Here is an 18,741-nt window from a genome sequence, read left to right as displayed (position 1 = left end):
TATTTCAAAGTTTTTTCAACAATAATCTCTAGATCAACTTCAATGCTTTTGTTCATGTCTGATGCGCTTTTTGTTCATTAAAACCCCGTTTTTTTTTTTTATGTCAAAAACGCAAAATATTTCCTCCCAAAACTTTCCAATTGATTTTGATTCATTATTATTTTTTTGAGTTTAAATCTGTTGACCAACTTCCGAATATACATTTTTATGATTTTTTAAATATTTTTAAATTGTTTCATGCCCTTTTCGTTTTTGTAAGATTATTTTATTTTTTTTATTTATTATTTTGGCAAACACCAACATTTTTCTTTCAAAGTTTTTTCAACAATAAATCTCTAGATCAACTTCAACGCTTTTTTTCATGTCAAAAATGCAAAATATGCAATATATTTCCTCCCAAAATGTTCAAATTGATTTTGATTCATTATTATTTTTTGAGCAATGAGTTTAAAAAAAAAAAAAAATGTCATCAATATTTTTAGTGATCAAAAAGGGCCCAACTCAAAATAGTGTTCAAAATAAGTCACACATTTTTTTCTTTTTTTACTTTGCTTAGGCTGCTGCCCCCGCAACCCCACTCAAAATAAGCCAAAGTTGATCAACTTCCGATCCATCTGTCCATTATACATTTTTATGATTTTTAAAATATTTTATTTTAATTGTTTTATGCCCTTTTTGTTTTCGTAAGCTTTTTTTTTGGCAAACACAAAGATTTTTCTCCCAAACATATTTCAAAGTTTTTTCCAACAATAAATCTCTAGATAAACTTCAACGCTTTTTTTTAATGTCTGATGCGCTTTTTGTTAATTAAAACCCTGTTTTTTTTTCATGTCAAAAACGCAAAATAAGCAATATATTTCCTCCCAAAATGTTCAAATTGATTTTGATTCATTATTATTTTTTGAGCAATGACAGTCTAAAAAAAAAAAATGTAATCAATATTCTTAGGGATCAAAAAGGGCCCAACTCAAAATAGTGTTAAAAATAAGTCACACATTTTTTTCTTTTTTTACTTTGCTTAGGCTGCTGCACCCGCGACCCCACTCAAAATAAGCCCAAGTTGATCAACTTCCGATCCATTCGTCCGTTATACATTTTTATGATTTTTAAAATATTTTATTTTAATTGTTTTATGCCCTTTTTGTTTTCGTAAGCTTTTGTTTTTTTTGTTTTTTTTGGCAAACACAAACATTTTTCTCCCAAACATATTTCAAAGTTTTTTCCAACAATAAATCTCTAGATCGCTTTTTTTAATGTCTGATGCGCTTTTTGTTAATTAAAATCCTGTTTTTTTTCATGTCAAAAACGCAAAATAAGCAATATATTTCCTCCCAAAATGTTCAAATTGATTTTGATTCATTATTATTTTTTGAGCAATGACAGTCTAAAAAAAAAAAAAAATTTAATCAATATTCTTAGTGATCAAAAAGGGCCCAACTCAAAATAGTGTTGAAAATAAGTCACACATTTTTTCTTTTTTTACTTTGCTTAGGCTGCTGCACCCGCGACCCCACTCAAAATAAGCCAAAGTTGATCAACTTCCGATCCATCCGTCCGTTATACATTTTTATGATTTTTAAAATATTTTATTTTAATTGTTTTATGCCCTTTTTGTTTTCGTAAGCTTTTGTGTTTTTTTTGTTTTTTTTGGCAAACACAAACATTTTTCTCCCAAACATATTTCAAAGTTTTTTCCAACAATAAATCTCCAGATAAACTTCAACGCTTTTTTTTAATGTCTGATGCGCTTTTTGTTAATTAAAACCCTGTTTTTTTCATGTCAAAAACGCAAAATAAGCAATATATTTCCTCCCAAAATGTTCAAATTGATTTTGATTCATTATTATTTTTTGAGCAATGACAGTCTAAAAAAAAAAAAAAATTTAATCAATATTCTTAGGGATCAAAAAGGGCCCAACTCAAAATAGTGTTGAAAATAAGTCACACATTTTTTCTTTTTTTACTTTGCTTAGGCTGCTGCACCCGCGACCCCACTCAAAATAAGCCAAAGTTGATCAACTTCCGATCCATCCGTCCGTTATACATTTTTATGACTTTTAAAATATTTTATTTTAATTGTTTTATGCCCTTTTTGTTTTCGTAAGATTTTTTTTTTTTTTGTCAAACACAAACATTTTTCTCCCAAACATATTTCAAAGTTTTTTCCAACAATAAATCTCTAGATAAACTTCAACGCTTTTTTTTTAATGTCTGATGCGCTTTTTGTTAATTAAAACCCTGTTTTTTTCATGTCAAAAACGCAAAATATGCAATATATTTCCTCCCAAAATGTTCAAATTGATTTTGATTCATTATTATTTTTTGAGCAATGACAGTCTAAAAAAAAAAAAAATGTCATCAATATTCTTAGGGATCAAAAAGGGCCCAACTCAAAATAGTGTTGAAAATAAGTCACACATTTTTTCTTTTTTTACTTTGCTTAGGCTGCTGCACCCGCGACCCCACTCAAAATAAGCCAAAGTTGATCAACTTCCGATCCATCCGTCCGTTATACATTTTTATGATTTTTAAAATATTTTATTTTAATTGTTTTATGCCCTTTTTTTTCCCGTAAGCTTTTGTTTTTTTTTGTTTTTTTTGGCAAACACAAAAATGTTTCTCCCAAACATAGTTCAACGTTTTTTCAACAATAAATCTCTAGATCGCTTTTTTTAATGTCTGATGCGCTGTGTTAATTAAAACCCTGTTTTTTTCATGTCAAAAAAATGCAAATTATGCAATATATTTCCTCCCCAATTTTTCAAATTGATTTTGATCCATTATTATTTTTTGAGCAATGACAGTTTTTTTTTTGTTTTTTTTTTAAATGTCATCAATATTCTTAGGGATCAAAAAGGGCCCAACTCAAAATAGTGTTAAAAATAAGTCACACATTTTTTGCTTTTTTTTACTTTCAACACTTTTAATCATTTTTTAAATATTTTTAAAAATAGTTTTATGCCCTTTTTGTCTTCGTAAGCTTTTTTTTTTTTTTTTTTGGCAAACACAAACATTTTTCAACCAAACATAATTCAAAGTTTTTTCAACAATAAATCTCTAGATGGCTTTTTTTAATGTCTGATGCGCTTTTTGTTCATTAAAACCCTGTTTTTCACAAAATATGCAATACATTTCCTCCCAAATTTTTCAAATTGATTTTGATTCATTATTATTTTTTGAGCAATGACAGTTTAAAAAAAATAAAAAAATGTCATCAATATTCTTAGGGATCAAAAAGGGCCCAACTCAAAATAGTGTTAAAAATAAGTCACAAATTTTTTGCTTTTTTTTACTTTCAACACTTTTAATCATTTTTAAAATATTTAAAAAAATAGTTTTATGCCCTTTTTGTTTCCGTAAGCTTTTTTTTTTTTTTTTTTGGCAAACACAAACATTTTTCTCCCAAACATATTTCAAAGTTTTTTCAACAATAAATCTCCAGATGGCTTTTTTTAATGTCTGATGCGCTTTTTGTTCATTAAAACCCTGTTTTTCACAAAATATGCAATACATTTCCTCCCAAATTTTTCAAATTGATTTTGATTCATTATTATTTTTTGAGCAATGACAGTTTAAAAAAATTAAAAAATTCATAAATATTCTTAGTGATCAAAAAGGGCCCAACTCAAAATAGTGTTAAAAATAAGTCAAACATTTTTTTCTTTTTTTACTTTCAACACTTAAATCTGTTGATCAACTTCCCATCTATCCATCCATTGTACATTTTTATCATTTTTTAAATATTTAAAAAAATTGTTTTATGCCCTTTTTGTTTTCGTAAGCGTTTGTTTTTTTTTGTTTGTTTTTTTTGGCAAACACAAAATTTTTTCTCCCAAACATAGTTCAACGTTTTTTCAACAATAAATCTCTAGATCGCTTTTTTTAATGTCTGATGTGATTTGTTAATTAAAACCCTGTTTTTTTCATGTAAAAAAAAAACGCAAATTATGCAATATATTTCTTCCCAAATTTTTCAAATTGATTTTGATTCATTATTATTTTTTGAGCAATGAGGTTTTTTTTGTTTTTTTTTAAAATGTCATCAATATTCTTAGTGATCAAAAAGGGCCCAACTCAAAATAGTGTTAAAAATAAGTCACACATTTTTTTATTTTTTTACTTTCAACACTTAAATCTGTTGATCAACTTCCCATCTATCCATCCATTATACATTTTTATCATTTTTTAAATATTTAAAAAAATTGTTTTATGCCCTTTTTGTTTTCGTAAGCGTTTGCTTTTTTTTGTTTGTTTTTTTTGGCAAACACAAAAATGTTTCTCCCAAACATAGTTCAACGTTTTTTCAACAATAAATCTCTAGATCGCTTTTTTTAATGTCTGATGTGCTTTGTTAATTAAAACCCTGTTTTTTTCATGTCAAAAAAATGCAAAATATGCAATATATTTCCTCCCCAATTTTTCAAATTGATTTTGATCCATTATTATTTTTTGAGCAATGACAGTATTTTTTTAGTTTTTTTTAAATATCATCAATATTCTTAGGGATCAAAAAGGGCCCAACTCAAAATAGTGTTGAAAATAAGTTAAACTTTTAATCATTTTTTTAATATTTTAAAAAATAGTTTTATGCCCTTTTTGTTTTCGTAATTTTTTTTTTTTTTTTTTTTTGGCAAACACAAACATTTTTCTCCCAAACATATTTCAAAGTTTTTTCAACAATAAATCTCTAGATCGCTTTTTTTAATGTCTGATGTGCTTTGTTAATTAAAACCCTGTTTTTTTCATGTAAAAAACCCCCCGCAAATTATGCAATATATTTCTTCCTAAATTTTTCAAATTGATTTTGATTCATTATTATTTTTTGAGCAATGAGTTTTTTTTTTTTTTTTTTTAAATGTCATCAATATTCTTAGGGATCAAAAAGGGCCCAACTCAAAATAGTGTTAAAAATAAGTCACACATTTTTTTATTTTTTTACTTTCAACACTTAAATCTGTTGATCAACTTCCCATCTATCCATCCATTATACATTTTTATCATTTTTTAAATATTTAAAAAAATTGTTTTATGCCCTTTTTGTTTTCGTAAGCGTTTGTTTTTTTGTTGTTGTTTTTTTTGGCAAACACAAAAATGTTTCTCCCAAACATAGTTCAACGTTTTTTCAACAATAAATCTCTAGATCGCTTTTTTTAATGTCTGATGTGCTTTGTTAATTAAAACCCTGTTTTTTTCATGTCAAAAACGCAAAATATGCAATATATTTTCTTCCAAATTTTTCAAATTGATTTTGATTCATTATTATTTTTTGAGCAATGACAGTTTAAAAAAATACAAAAATTCATAAATATTCTTAGTGATCAAAAAGGGCCCAACTCAAAATAGTGTTAAAAATAAGTCACACATTTTTATTTATTTTACTTTCAACACTTAAATCTGTTGATCAACTTCCCATCTATCCATCCATTATACATTTTTATCATATGCAATATATTTCCTCCCAAAATTTTAAAATTGATTTTGATTCATTATTATTTTTTGAGCAATGACAGGTTTTAAAAAAAAAAAAGTCACATCAATATTCCTAGGGATCAAAAAGCAAACCAAAAATAAACAAAAGGTGAGTGCCCCTGAGAAAAGGCATTGAAGCTTAGGGAAGGCTATGCAGAACAAAACTAAAACTGAACAAAGTCAACAAAAACAGAATGCTGGACGACAGCAAAGACTTACTGTGGAGCAAAGACGGCGTCCACAATGTACCTCCGAACATGACATGACAATCAACAATGTCCCCACAAAGAAGGATAAAAACAACTGAAATATTCTTGATTGCTAAAAGGAAGACATGACATTGCTACAGGAAAATACCAAAAAAAAGAGAAAAAGCCACCAAAATAAGAGCGCAAGACAAGAAGTAAAACACTACACAAAGGAAAACAGTCCAAATAAGTCAGGGTGTGATGTGACAGGTGGTGACAGTACACCTACTTTGAGACAAGAGCTATATTGATGCATGCTTGCTTATGCTTTAAAGTTATATCCAACAATTGCCACGACGACTATCAGCCGAGTTTTTTTTTTTTAATGATTTCTGCTGGTGGTGTGCCAAATGCAACAAATGTGCCTCGGCTCAAAAAAGGTTGAAAAACACTCCACTCTCCAGTCTAGTGTGACGTACCAGCAAAAAGACTGTTTGTCGTCTCCAGAGTGCACCATGCAGAAGTCCATTAGTCCGTTTAAGCTCACAAGTGAAAGTGAAAGTAGACAAAACATCACACGTACCTCCGTCGCCGACAGCCTCTTGTCTCCGATGTCGCTGCCGACTCCCGAGTCGCTGTCCTGCTTTCGCTGCAGCTCCATGTCCTCCACACTAGACGGGGTTAATAAGTGCGCGTCAGTAAGTGCAGCGCGTACATGTCGTGCGCAGTGCACCTACAGCGGGGCTAAACAACGACACCATGAAGAGGGCCACGGTCTCAAGAGCCCGACGTCTCAAAATGTGGATGTTTCTTTAGAAAGTGCCTCCGAGAGTGTGGTTTTTTGTATTTACTTAGGTCAGGGGTCGGCAACCCAAAATGTTGAAAGAGCCATATTGGACCAAAAAAACAAAAACAAATCTGTCTGGAGCCGCAAAAAATTAAAAGCCATATTACATGTGTCATGAGATATAAATTGAATTAAAAGGACTTAAAGGAAACTAAATTAGCTCAAATATAGCTACAAATGAGGCATAATGATGCAATATGTACATATACTATATGTACATATTGCAAGCTAATCGATGCTAACATGCTATTTAGGCTATCTATACCAGGGGTCAGCAACCTTTTTGAAAGCAAGAGCTACTTCTTGGGTAGTGATTAATGCGAAGGGCTACCAGTTTGATACAAACTTAAATAAATGGCCAGAAATAGCCAATTTGCTCAATTTACCTTTAACTCTATGTTATTATCAATAATTAATGATATTAACACTTAATTGAACGGTTTAAAAGAGGAGAAAACACGAAAAAAATGACAATTAAATTTTGAAACATAGTTTATCTTCAATTTCGACTCTTTAAAATTCTAAATTCAACCGAAAAAAAGAGAAAAACTTAAAAAAATAATTTATGGAACATCATTAGTAATTTTTCCTGATAAAGATTCATTTTAGAATTTTGATGACATGTTTTAAATAGGTTAAAATCCAATCTACACTTTGTTAGAATATATAACAAATTGGACCAAGCTATATTTCTAACAAAGACAAATCATTATTTCTTCTAGATTTTCCAGAATAAAATGTTTTAAATAAATTCAAAAGACTTTGAATTAAGATTTAAATTTGATTCTACAGATTTTCTAGATTTGCCAGAATATTTTTTTTGAATTTTAATCATAATAAGTTTGAAGAAATATTTCACAAATATTCTTCGTTGAAAAAACAGAAGCTAAAATGAAGAATTAAATTAAAAAATGTATTTATTATTCTTTACAATAAAAAAAAATGAATTTACTTGAACATTGATTTAAATTGTCAGGAAAGAAGAGGAAGGAATTTAAAAGGTAAAAAGGTATATGTGTTTAAAAATCCTAAAAACATTTTTAAGGTTGTATTTTTTCTCTAAAATTGTCTTTCTGAAAGTTATAAGAAGCAAAGTCAAAAAATTAATGAATTTATTTAAACAAGTGAAGACCAAGTCTTTAAAATATTTTCTTGGATTTTCAAATTCTATTTGAGTTTTGTCTCTCTTAGAATTAAAAATGTCGGGCAAAGCGAGACCAGCTTGCTAGTAAATAAATACAATTTAAAAAATAGAGGCAGCTCACTGGTAAGTGCTGCTATTTGAGCTATTTTTAGAACAGGCCAGCGGGCTACTCATCTGGTCCTTACGGGCTACCTGGTGCCCGCGGGCACCGCGTTGGTGACCCCTGATCTACATGTACATATAGCTAGCCTAAATAGCATGTTAGCATCGATTAGCTTGCAGTCATGCAGTGACCAAATATGTCTGATTAGCACTCCACACAAGTCGATAACATCAACAAAACTCACCTTTGTGCACTCATGTACAACGTTAACAGTTTGGTGGACAAAATGAGACAGAAAAAGAAGTGGCATAAAACACGTCCTGGAAAGTCGGAGAAAGTTATGCATGTAAACAGACTATACGGTGAGTTCAAGGACCGACAAAATAAGTAGGACAAAACGGCGCTCGCGAAATACTTGAATGAGTGAAGCATATTTAATATAAACAGTGTGATTTATAACAATTAGGGAGGTTTGTGTCATGTTTGTCCTCCTACAGAAACCATACTAAAACAAAAAAAAATATTTTTTTCCCCCCTCATCTTTTTCCATTCTTCATACATTTTTGAAAAATCTCCAGAGAGCCACTAGGGCGACGCTAAAGAGCCGCGGGATGCCGACCCCCGACTTAGGTTGTTAAGACTGAAAATACACAACATTGCAAAGGTATATAACGTACAAACTACAAAAGCAGTGAAGTTGTGTAAATGGTCAATAAAAAGAGAATACAACAAATCCTTTTCAACTTATATTCAATTGAATAGACTGCAAAGACAAGATATTTCATGTTCACACTGAGAAACTTTGGTATTTTCATGCAAATATTAGCTCGTTCGGAATTTGATGTTTCAAAAAAAGCTGGCACAAGTGGCAAAAAAGAGTGAGAAAGTGGAGGAGTGCTCGCCAAAGACTTATTTGGAACATCCCCCAGGTGAACATGCTAATTGGGAACAGGTGGGTGCCATGATTGGGTATAAAAGCAGCTTCCATGAAATGCTCAGTCATTCACAAACAAGGACGGGGCGAGGGTCACCACTTTGTCAACAAATGCCTGAGCAAATAGTTGAAGAACAACATTTCTCAACAAGGAATTGAGGGATTTCACCATCTACGCTCCGTAATATCATCAAAAGGTTCGGAGAATCTGGAGAAATCACTGCACGTAAGCCATGATATTACACACCTTGGATCCCTCAGGCGGTACTGCATCAAAAAGCCACATCAGTGTGTAAAGGATATCACCACATGGGCTCAGGAACACTTCAGAAAACTACCGTCAGTAACTACAGTTGGTCATAAGTACATAAGTGCAAGATAAAACTCTACTATGCAAAGCCAAAGCCATTTATCAACAACACCCAGAAACGCTGCCGGCTTCCCTGGGCCCGAGCTCATCTAAGATGGACTGATGCAAAGTGGAAAAGTGTTCTTTGGTCTGACGAGTCCACATTTCAAATAGTTTTTGGAAACTGCGGACCAAAGAGGAAAAGAACCATCCGGACTGTTCTAGGGTGAAAGTGTAAAAGGCAGCATATGTGATGGTATGGGGGTGTATTAGTGGCCAAGACATGGGTAACTTACACGTCTGTGAAGGCACCATTAATGCTGAAAGGTACATACAGCTTTTGGAGCAACATATGTTGCCATCCAAGCAACGTTACCATGGACGCCCCTGCTTATTTCAGCAAGACGATGCCATTGAAAATGTGTGGTGCAATATGAAGGCTAAAATATGAGAAGGGAGACTGTTGAACAACTTAAGCTGTACATCAAGCAAGAATGGGAGAGAATTCCACTTCAAAAATGTGTCTCCTCAGTTCCCACATCTTTACTGAGTGTTGTTAAAAGGAAAGGCCATGTAACACACCGGTAAAAATGCCTTTTTTGCAATGTGTTGCTGTCATTAAATTCTAAGTTTGTAAATATTTGCAAAAACAAATTTAAGTTTCTCAGTGTGAACATGAAATATCTTGTCTTTGCAGTCTATTCAATTGAATATAAGTAGAAAAGGATTTGTTGTATTCTCTTTTTATTGACACAACGTGACAACCTCACTGCTTTTGGGGTTTGTACATTGTGTAATTTACATCAATAAAACAGAAGTTTTAGTGTTAATACACACAGCAAACATTGCACACGTGTGGTTTAAGACCCCTAAACCTAAGGTGTAGCTTCATCGCCCTCTGCTGGTCAAATTCAGCGCTGCAGGTGCTTAACCAGTTACTAAAGCAGCCACAAACGACACGGCCACGAATGCAAAGAACATCACAAAGTCAGCCATTTCAATACGTTCATACTTTTGTGTTAACTGTTTTGATGACGTTGCATTTTTTGAACGTGACGATTTAAAAGGAGTTGTTACATCTTGTCTACTAGCTCGTCTCATTTGCAGTGCAGCTGCACCTCCCAGCCATTAGATGGCAGTACTGTACAGGCTATCTATGCTACGCTGTCTAACTGGGAAGTCATTTTTTCCCCAAGAAGCTGACGGTGCTACGCTGCGCCCTACAAAGTGTTAACACTGCAAGTCTTGTGCTTATTGCGCACCATCTGTTTGACGATATTTTTAGGCCGAATCGCGACATACGATTTGTATCTGTATTTTAAACACAACGTGCAAAATGCTTAGTTTAAACTCAACACCACATTACGGTTACTACCGTAATGAAAATGTACCGGTATGGCGGTATTGTCTCAAATATATATCTCAACGTGTGTTAATACATTTCAACTGTTTTAGATAATAACATCTCATTTCTTATTGCAACATTTACAAATGAGCTTATTACGATAACTGCTGTTAGATCTTGTTTTATTATCATTTGAAAGTAAGACCTTCACCACAGATCCCTTCCCCGTCAACAACAATGCTCATCACGCAGACTTTGTGGGAGGCAACAACGACTACTTTGGGAAAAAAATGATGATCCAGAATCTTATATTTTTGAGCCTGAATATAACGAGGATGAGGGACACGTTTGAGAAACAGATGCCGCTTCAGTGAAACACTAAGCACCATGTAGCAGTGTTGCTAAGTGCGGAACAAGAAACACAAACTACAAAACGATAGCTTACTGTACGATGTCTGCTCTCACTGCCATGACGACTGATAGGATGTCCATATCTTCCCGTATTAGATGAAGAATTAATCATAAACCACACGACGGGTTAAAAAAAACATTGTGTCGCTAAAAATATAGTTTGTCTGCGTTAGCGCTTATAATAACAATATTTGGTTAATATTCAGGTATTGTTGGATGGCTATTTACAGGCTTTTGTGGGCGGAATAGAGAGCCCCCATTGACGGATAATTAAAAGGCGTATCAAAAGATACCGGTATGGCGGTATTGTCTCAAATATATATATTTTTAAAATAGTCCTAGCTAATAATAATAATGATAGATTTTATTTGTAAAAGCACTTTACATTGAGCAAACAACCTCAACGTGCTACAGTGCATTTAAAACAAACAAACAAAACATCAACGCTAGAACCACAAATAGCTGCCCCCAACAAGTAAAATAAATAGTAAAAAAAATAAAAACTAGAACAGCCCAATAGCTAGAACTAGCACACCTATATATATATATATATATATATATATTTAAAAAAAAAAATCACAGTCTGTGGTGCCCTCAGGTGGTCAGGGCGAGCGTTCCACAGACTGGGAGCGGCGGAGCAGAAAGCCCGGTCTCCCATAGTTTGGAGCTTTGTCCTCAGAGGTTCTGGTTCTAGTTACCTTTCCAAATTCGGAGGCGTTGAAATCGCCAAGTAAAAAGTAGCCCGTCTATGGCAAATCCAATGGAAATTAGCATCAAGCTAGCGCATTTTGGAAGAGTGGCGCATTACTTTACGTACGAGCGCTCCACTGCGGAAGAGCCTGGACAAACATATGATATAGGACACGAAAGAGAGCGAGACCAAGCATACTTGCTTTGTTAGTGTTGAAAAGGGCAACATTACTTAGAGGGAGTTTGGCTGAGTCGGTGTTTAGTCGGCGACCACCAGGCGTGACCAGTCTGAAACCGGATGCGACGTAACGTGCGGCAAAGGTATGGAAACAGGATTTCCCGTCGCAAAGTAGATTTGTCGTAGTACCGACACAATTCCGTCAGTGCTTAGAAAAGTACCCATCCCTGGGGTGAACACACGTACGCACTTGAAATGTGAGTAGAGAAGTGTGCAGCCTGCCCACGTGTCGGGAGTGTTTCATGTGGGCGGACATTCCACAGCTCCACATCCTCACTTAGAACCCAGAGAGCGAGAACATGGTGTTTCTCACTCCCTCCTCCCTTCCTTTGCTTCCTCCTTATGTCCGCCCGGCCTTCACCTCGACCCGGGCTCCTCCGTTTCACACTAACTCACTCAGGAGGGCGACTAAAATCCATCCATCCATCCATCTTCTTCCGCTTATCCGAGGTTGGGTCAGCCTAAGCAGAGAAGCCCAGACTTCCCTCTCCCCAGCCACTTTGTCCAGCTCCTCCCGGGGGATCCCAAGGCGTTCTGAGGCCAGTCGGGAGACATAGTCTACCCAACGTGTCCTGGGTCTTCCCCGTGGCCTCCTGCCAGTCGGACGTGCCCTAAACACCTCCCTAGGGAGGCGTTCGGGTGGCATCCTGAGCAGATGCCCGAACCACCTCATCTGGCTCCTCTCCATGTGGAGGAGCAGCGGCTTTACTTTGAGCTCCTCCCGGATGACAGAGCTTCTCACCCTATCTCTAAGGGAGAGACCCGCCACCCAGCGGAGGAAACTAATTCGGGCCGCTTGTACCCGTGATCTTTTCCTTTCAGTCCTAACCCAAAGCTCATGACCATAGGTGAGGATGGGAACGTAGAACGACCAGTAAATTGAGAGCTTTGCCTTCCGGCTCAGCTCCGTCTTCACCACAACGGATCGATACAACGTCGGCATTACTGAAGATGCCGCACCGATCCGCCTGTCGATCTCATGATCCACTCTTCCCCCACTCGTGAACAAGACTCCCAGGTACTTGAACTCCTCCACTTGGGGCAGGGTTTCCTCCCCAACCCGGAGATGGCACTCCACCCTTTTCCGGGCGAGGACCATGGACTCGGACTTGGAGGTGCTGATTCACATCCCAGTCGCTTCACACTCGGCGACTAAAATATGTAAATGGTGAATGACTATCTAACGATTGAGTCAACAGACCGAGGGTCCTCTCATTATACTCTGGACAAACATCCAGAAACTGTCAACAAAACTCTATTTACGTGTCGTAACCTGAAATTGAACCAAATATATTGTTATTTTAAGCGCTGACGTAGACAGACTATTTTAGCAGCAAATATATTGTTATTATAAGTGCTGACGCAGATGGACTATTTTAGCAGCAAATATATTGTTATTATAAGTGCTGACGCAGATGGACTATTTTAGCAGCAAATATATTGTTATTTTAAGCGCTGACGTAGATGGACTATTTTAGCAGCAAATATATTGTTATTATAAGTGCTGACGCAGATGGACTATTTTAGCAGCAAATATATTGTTATTATAAGTGCTGACGCAGATGGACTATTTTAGCAGCAAATATATTGTTATCATAAGTGCTGACACAGATGGACTATTTTAGCAGCAAATATATTGTTATTATAAGTGCTGACGTAGATGGACTATTTTAGCAGCAAATATATTGTTATTTTAAGCGCTGACGTAGACAGACTATTTTAGCAGCAAATATATTGTTATTATAAGTGCTGACGCAGATGGACTATTTTAGCAGCAAATATATTGTTATTATAAGTGCTGACGCAGATGGACTATTTTAGCAGCAAATATATTGTTATTATAAGTGCTGACGCAGATGGACTATTTAAGCAGCAAATATATTGTTATCATAAGTGCTGACACAGATGGACTATTTTAGCAGCAAATATATTGTTATTATAAGTGCTGACGTAGATGGACTATTTTAGCAGCAAATATATTGTTATTATAAGCGCTGACGTAGATGGACTATTTTAGCAGCAAATATATTGTTATTATAAGTGCTGACGCAGATGGACTATTTTAGCAGCAAATATATTGTTATTATAAGTGCTGACGTAGATGGACTATTTTAGCAGCAAATATATTGTTATTATAAGTGCTGACGCAGATGGACTATTTTAGCAGCAAATATATTGTTATTATAAGTGCTAACGTAGATGGACTATTTTAGCAGCAAATATATTGTTATTATAAGTGCTGACGCAGATGGACTATTTTAGCAGCAAATATATTGTTATTATAAGTGCTGACGTAGATGGACTATTTTAGCAGCAAATATATTGTTATTATAAGTGCTGACGCAGATGGACTATTTTAGCAGCAAATATATTGTTATTATAAGTGCTGACGTAGATGGACTATTTTAGCAGCAAATATATTGTTATTATAAGTGCTGACGTAGATGGACTATTTTAGCAGCAAATATATTGTTATTATAAGTGCTGACGCAGATGGACTATTTTAGCAGCAAATATATTGTTATTATAAGTGCTGACGTAGATGGACTATTTTAGCAGCAAATATATTGTTATTATAAGTGCTGACGCAGATGGACTATTTTAGCAGCAAATATATTGTTATTATAAGTGCTGACGTAGATGGACTATTTTAGCAGCAAATATATTGTTATTATAAGTGCTGACGCAGATGGACTATTTTAGCAGCAAATATATTGTTATTATAAGTGCTGACGTAGATGGACTATTTTAGCAGCAAATATATTGTTATTATAAGTGCTGACGTAGATGGACTATTTTAGCAGCAAATATATTGTTATTATAAGTGCTGACGCAGACGGACTATTTTAGGTGGTAAGTGTCAGAATTACTCACTCACCATTGTGGCCGCTTTGAGTGCAACATCTGGGTACTTGTGAGTACGCAAGTGTGGCATTTTTATGTTGCGGTGTAGTCTACATATGTAATACTGCAAAAGGTCGAGGAAAACGTGAGGTAGGAGAAGGTGGAGGAACATCGTAGAAGAAGGTAGAAAGTGAGAGGTAAAAGATAGACGGTAGAAAATGGGTAAAATGTACAATGTATAAACGGTAGAGGTTGAAGAAGGTAGAATGAAAAGGTAAAACGTAGAAGTGAGAAAGTAGAAAAGGCTATAAAGGTAAAAAAAAGGAGGAAACAATAGAAGGTAGAAAACGGTGGAAGGTAGATTTATCATTGGTTTGCCTTATGTTAGGTTTACAGAGAGGGTAGGAGAAGGTAGAACAGGTTAGAGGGCTAAAGGTAGAAGAAGGTCAAGTAGGTGGTTAACTGTAGCGGGCAGTAAACAGTAGAAGGTAAAAGGTAGAAGGCAGAAAAACGGTAAAAGATAGAAAGTAGAAAAATGGAAGAAAGTAGATGGTAGAAAACGGTAGAAGGTAGATACTGCATGCTACTGGTTTATGTTTTAGTATAAGGTAGAAGAAAATAGAAGGTATTAGAAGGTAAAAGATAGGTAGGTGGTAGAGAAAAATGAAGGTAGGTGGTAGCAAAGGTTAAATGAAGGTAGGTGGTAGCAAAGGTTGAATGAAGGTAGGTGGTAGCAAAGGTTGAATGAAGGTAGGTGGTAGCAAAGGTTAAATGAAGGTAGGTGGTAGCAAAGGTTGAATGAAGGTAGGTGGTAGCAAAGGTTGAATGAAGGTAGGTGGTAGCAAAGGTTAAATGAAGGTAGGTGGTAGCAAAGATTGAATGAAGGTAGTTGGTAGCAAAGGTTGAAGGTAGGTGGTAGCAAAGGTTAAATGAAGGTAGGTGGTAGCAAAGGTTGAATGAAGGTAGGTGGTAGCAAAGGTTGAAGGTAGGTGGTAGCAAAGGTTGAATGAAGGTAGGTGGTAGAAAAGGTTGAATGAAGGTAGGTGGTAGAAAAGGTTGAATGAAGGTAGGTGGTAGCAAAGGTTGAATGAAGGTAGGTGGTAGCAAAGGTTGAATGAAGGTAGGTGGTAGCAAAGGTTGAATGAAGGTAGGTGGTAGCAAAGGTTGAATGAAGGTAGGTGGTGGAAAAGGTTGAATGAAGGTAGGTGGTAGAAAAGGTTGAATGAAGGTAGGTGGTAGCAAAGGTTGAATGAAGGTAGGTGGTAGCAAAGGTTGAATGAAGGTAGGTGGTGGAAAAGGTTGAATGAAGGTAGGTGGTAGAAAAGGTTGAATGAAGGTAGGTGGTAGAAAAGGTTGAATGAAGGTAGGTGGTAGCAAAGGTTGAATGAAGGTAGGTGGTAGAAAAGGTTGAATGAAGGTAGGTGGTAGCAAAGGTTGAATGAAGGTAGGTGGTAGCAAAGGTTGAATGAAGGTAGGTGGTGGAAAAGGTTGAATGAAGGTAGGTGGTAGAAAAGGTTGAATGAAGGTAGGTGGTAGCAAAGGTTGAATGAAGGTAGGTGGTAGCAAAGGTTGAATGAAGGTAGGTGGTAGCAAAGGTTGAATGAAGGTAGGTGGTAGCAAAGGTTGAATGAAGGTAGGTGGTGGAAAAGGTTGAATGAAGGTAGGTGGTAGAAAAGGTTGAATGAAGGTAGGTGGTAGCAAAGGTTGAATGAAGGTAGGTGGTAGCAAAGGTTGAATGAAGGTAGGTGGTAGCAAAGGTTTAAGGTAGGTGGTAGCAAAGGTTAAATGAAGGTAGGTGGTAGCAAAGGTTGAATGAAGGTAGGTGGTAGAAAAGGTTGAATGAAGGTAGGTGGTAGCAAAGGTTGAATGAAGGTAGGTGGTAGCAAAGGTTGAATGAAGGTAGGTGGTAGCAAAGGTTTAAGGTAGGTGGTAGCAAAGGTTGAATGAAGGTAGGTGGTAGCAAAGGTTGAAGGTAGGTGGTAGCAAAGGTTGAATGAAGGTAGGTGGTAGAAAAGGTTGAATGAAGGTAGGTGGTAGAAAAGGTTGAATGAAGGTAGGTGGTAGAAAAGGTTGAAAGAAGGTAGGTGGTAGCAAAGGTTGAAGGTAGGTGGTAGCAAAGGTTGAAGGTAGGTGGTAGCAAAGGTTGAAGGTAGGTGGTAGCAAAGGTTGAAGGTAGGTGGTAGCAAAGGTTGAAGGTAGGTGGTAGCAAAGGTTGAAGGTAGGTGGTAGCAAAGGTTGAATGAAGGTAGGTGGTAGCAAAGGTTGAAGGTAGGTGGTAGCAAAGGTTGAAGGTAGGTGGTAGCAAAGGTTGAAGGTAGGTGGTAGCAAAGGTTGAATGAAGGTAGGTGGTAGAAAAGGTTGAATGAAGGTAGGTGGTAGCAAAGGTTGAAGGTAGATGGTAGAAAAGGTTGAAGGTAGGTGGTAGCAAAGGTTGAATGAAGGTAGGTGGTAGCAAAGGTTGAATGAAGGTAGGTGGTAGAAAAGGTTGAATGAAGGTAGGTGGTAGCAAAGGTTGAAGGTAGGTGGTAGCAAAGGTTGAAGGTAGGTGGTAGCAAAGGTTGAAGGTAGGTGGTAGCAAAGGTTGAAGGTAGGTGGTAGCAAAGGTTGAAGGTAGGTGGTAGCAAAGGTTGAAGGTAGGTGGTAGCAAAGGTTGAAGGTAGGTGGTAGCAAAGGTTGAAGGTAGGTGGTAGCAAAGGTACAAGATAGAAAGTAGAAAGTGGTAGAAAGTGGAATGTACAACATTGTAGAAGGTAGATATGTCACCAAAAGAATGTAAGAAGGTAGAAGATAAAAAGGTAAAAGAACAAAGGTAGATAATAGAAGGTAGGAGATAGAAGGAAGAAGAAGGTAAAAGATAACCGGTAGGAAGAAGAAGACGAAGGTGGAAGGAAGGTAAAAGAAGGTAGAACATGGTAGAAGATATATCACTGTTTTGTTTGTTGTTAGTTCACAAAGAAGGTAGAAGGTAGACTAAGGTGGAATGTAAAAGTTGAAAGATGGAGTGTAGACCTACAAACTACAACACCAGTGAAGTTGTCACCTTGTGTAAATGGTCAATAAAAAGAGAATACAACAAATCTTTTTCAACTTATATTCAATTGAATAGACTGCAAAGACAAGATATTTCATGTTCACACTGACACACTTTGTTCTTTTGGCAAATAATCATGAACTTAGAATTTAATGGCAGCAACACATGTCAAAAAAGGCATTTTTACCCGTGTGTTACATGGCCTTTCCTTTTAACAACACTCAGTAAAGGTTTGGGAAGTGAGGAGACACATTTTTGAAGTGGAATTCTTTCCCATTCTTGCTTGATGTACAGCTTAAGTTGTTCAACAGTCTCCCTTCTCATATTTTAGCTGCCACACATTTTCAATGTCTGGACTACAGGCAGGCCAGTCTAGTACCCGCACTCTTTTACTATGAAGCCACGTTGATGGAACACGTGGCTTGGCATTGTCTTGCTGAAATAAGCAGGGGCGTCCATGGTAACGTTGCTTGGATGGCAACATATGTTGCTCCAAAAGCTGTATGTACCTTTCAGCATTAATGGTGCCTTCACAGATGTGTAAGTTACCCATGTCTTGACCACTAATACACCCCCATACCATCACACATGCTGCCTTTTACACTTTCACCCTAGAACAATCCGGATGGTTCTTTTCCTCTTTGGTCCACAGTTTCCAAAAAACAATTTGAAATGTGGACTCGTCAGACCACAGAACACTTTTCCACTTTGCATCAGTCCATCTTAGATGAGCTCAGGCCCAGCCAAGCCCGGCGCATTTCTGGGTGTTGTTGATAAATGGTGTTCGCTTTGCATAGTAGAGTTTTAACTTGCACTTACAGATGTAGCGACCAACTGTAGTTACTGACAGTGGTTTTCTGAAGTGTTCCTGAGCCCATGTGGTGATATCCTTTACACGGTCTTTGATGAGCATTCCTCAACTTTCTCACTCTTTTTTGCCACTTGTGCCAGCTTTTTTGAAACATCTCGCAGGCATCAAATTCCAAATGAGCTATTATTTGCCAAAAATAACAAAGTTTCTCAGTGTGAACATGAAATATCTTGTCTTTGCAGTCTATTCAATTGAATATAAGTCTTTTTATTTACCATGTACACGAGGTGACAACTTCACGGGTGTTGTAGAATGCAAACAGTTTGCTTCTCCTTCC

At 36.0% G+C, this 18,741-nt stretch overlaps 2 protein-coding genes across 5 annotated transcripts in view; both read right to left on the bottom strand.

The window, feature by feature from the left end:
- lrch1 (leucine-rich repeats and calponin homology (CH) domain containing 1) overlaps positions 1–18,741 on the bottom strand; it is a 195,004-nt gene that overhangs the window by 103,891 nt on the left and 72,372 nt on the right. For all 4 annotated transcript variants that reach the window (XM_062068759.1, XM_062068760.1, XM_062068757.1 and 1 more), the window contains exon 7: positions 6,241–6,328. In XM_062068759.1, coding sequence (XP_061924743.1) covers positions 6,241–6,328 — 88 coding nt within the window. The remainder of the gene's footprint in view (positions 1–6,240; positions 6,329–18,741) is intronic.
- LOC133664257 (uncharacterized) overlaps positions 1–18,741 on the bottom strand; it is a 265,732-nt gene that overhangs the window by 210,590 nt on the left and 36,401 nt on the right. The window lies entirely within an intron of this gene.

This window comes from Entelurus aequoreus, linkage group LG14 (genome assembly GCF_033978785.1).
Source record: "Entelurus aequoreus isolate RoL-2023_Sb linkage group LG14, RoL_Eaeq_v1.1, whole genome shotgun sequence".
NCBI classification, from domain to species: domain Eukaryota; kingdom Metazoa; phylum Chordata; class Actinopteri; order Syngnathiformes; family Syngnathidae; genus Entelurus; species Entelurus aequoreus.
Note: the sequence above shows the minus strand (reverse complement) of the source record. Positions and strands in the feature narration are given on the sequence as shown.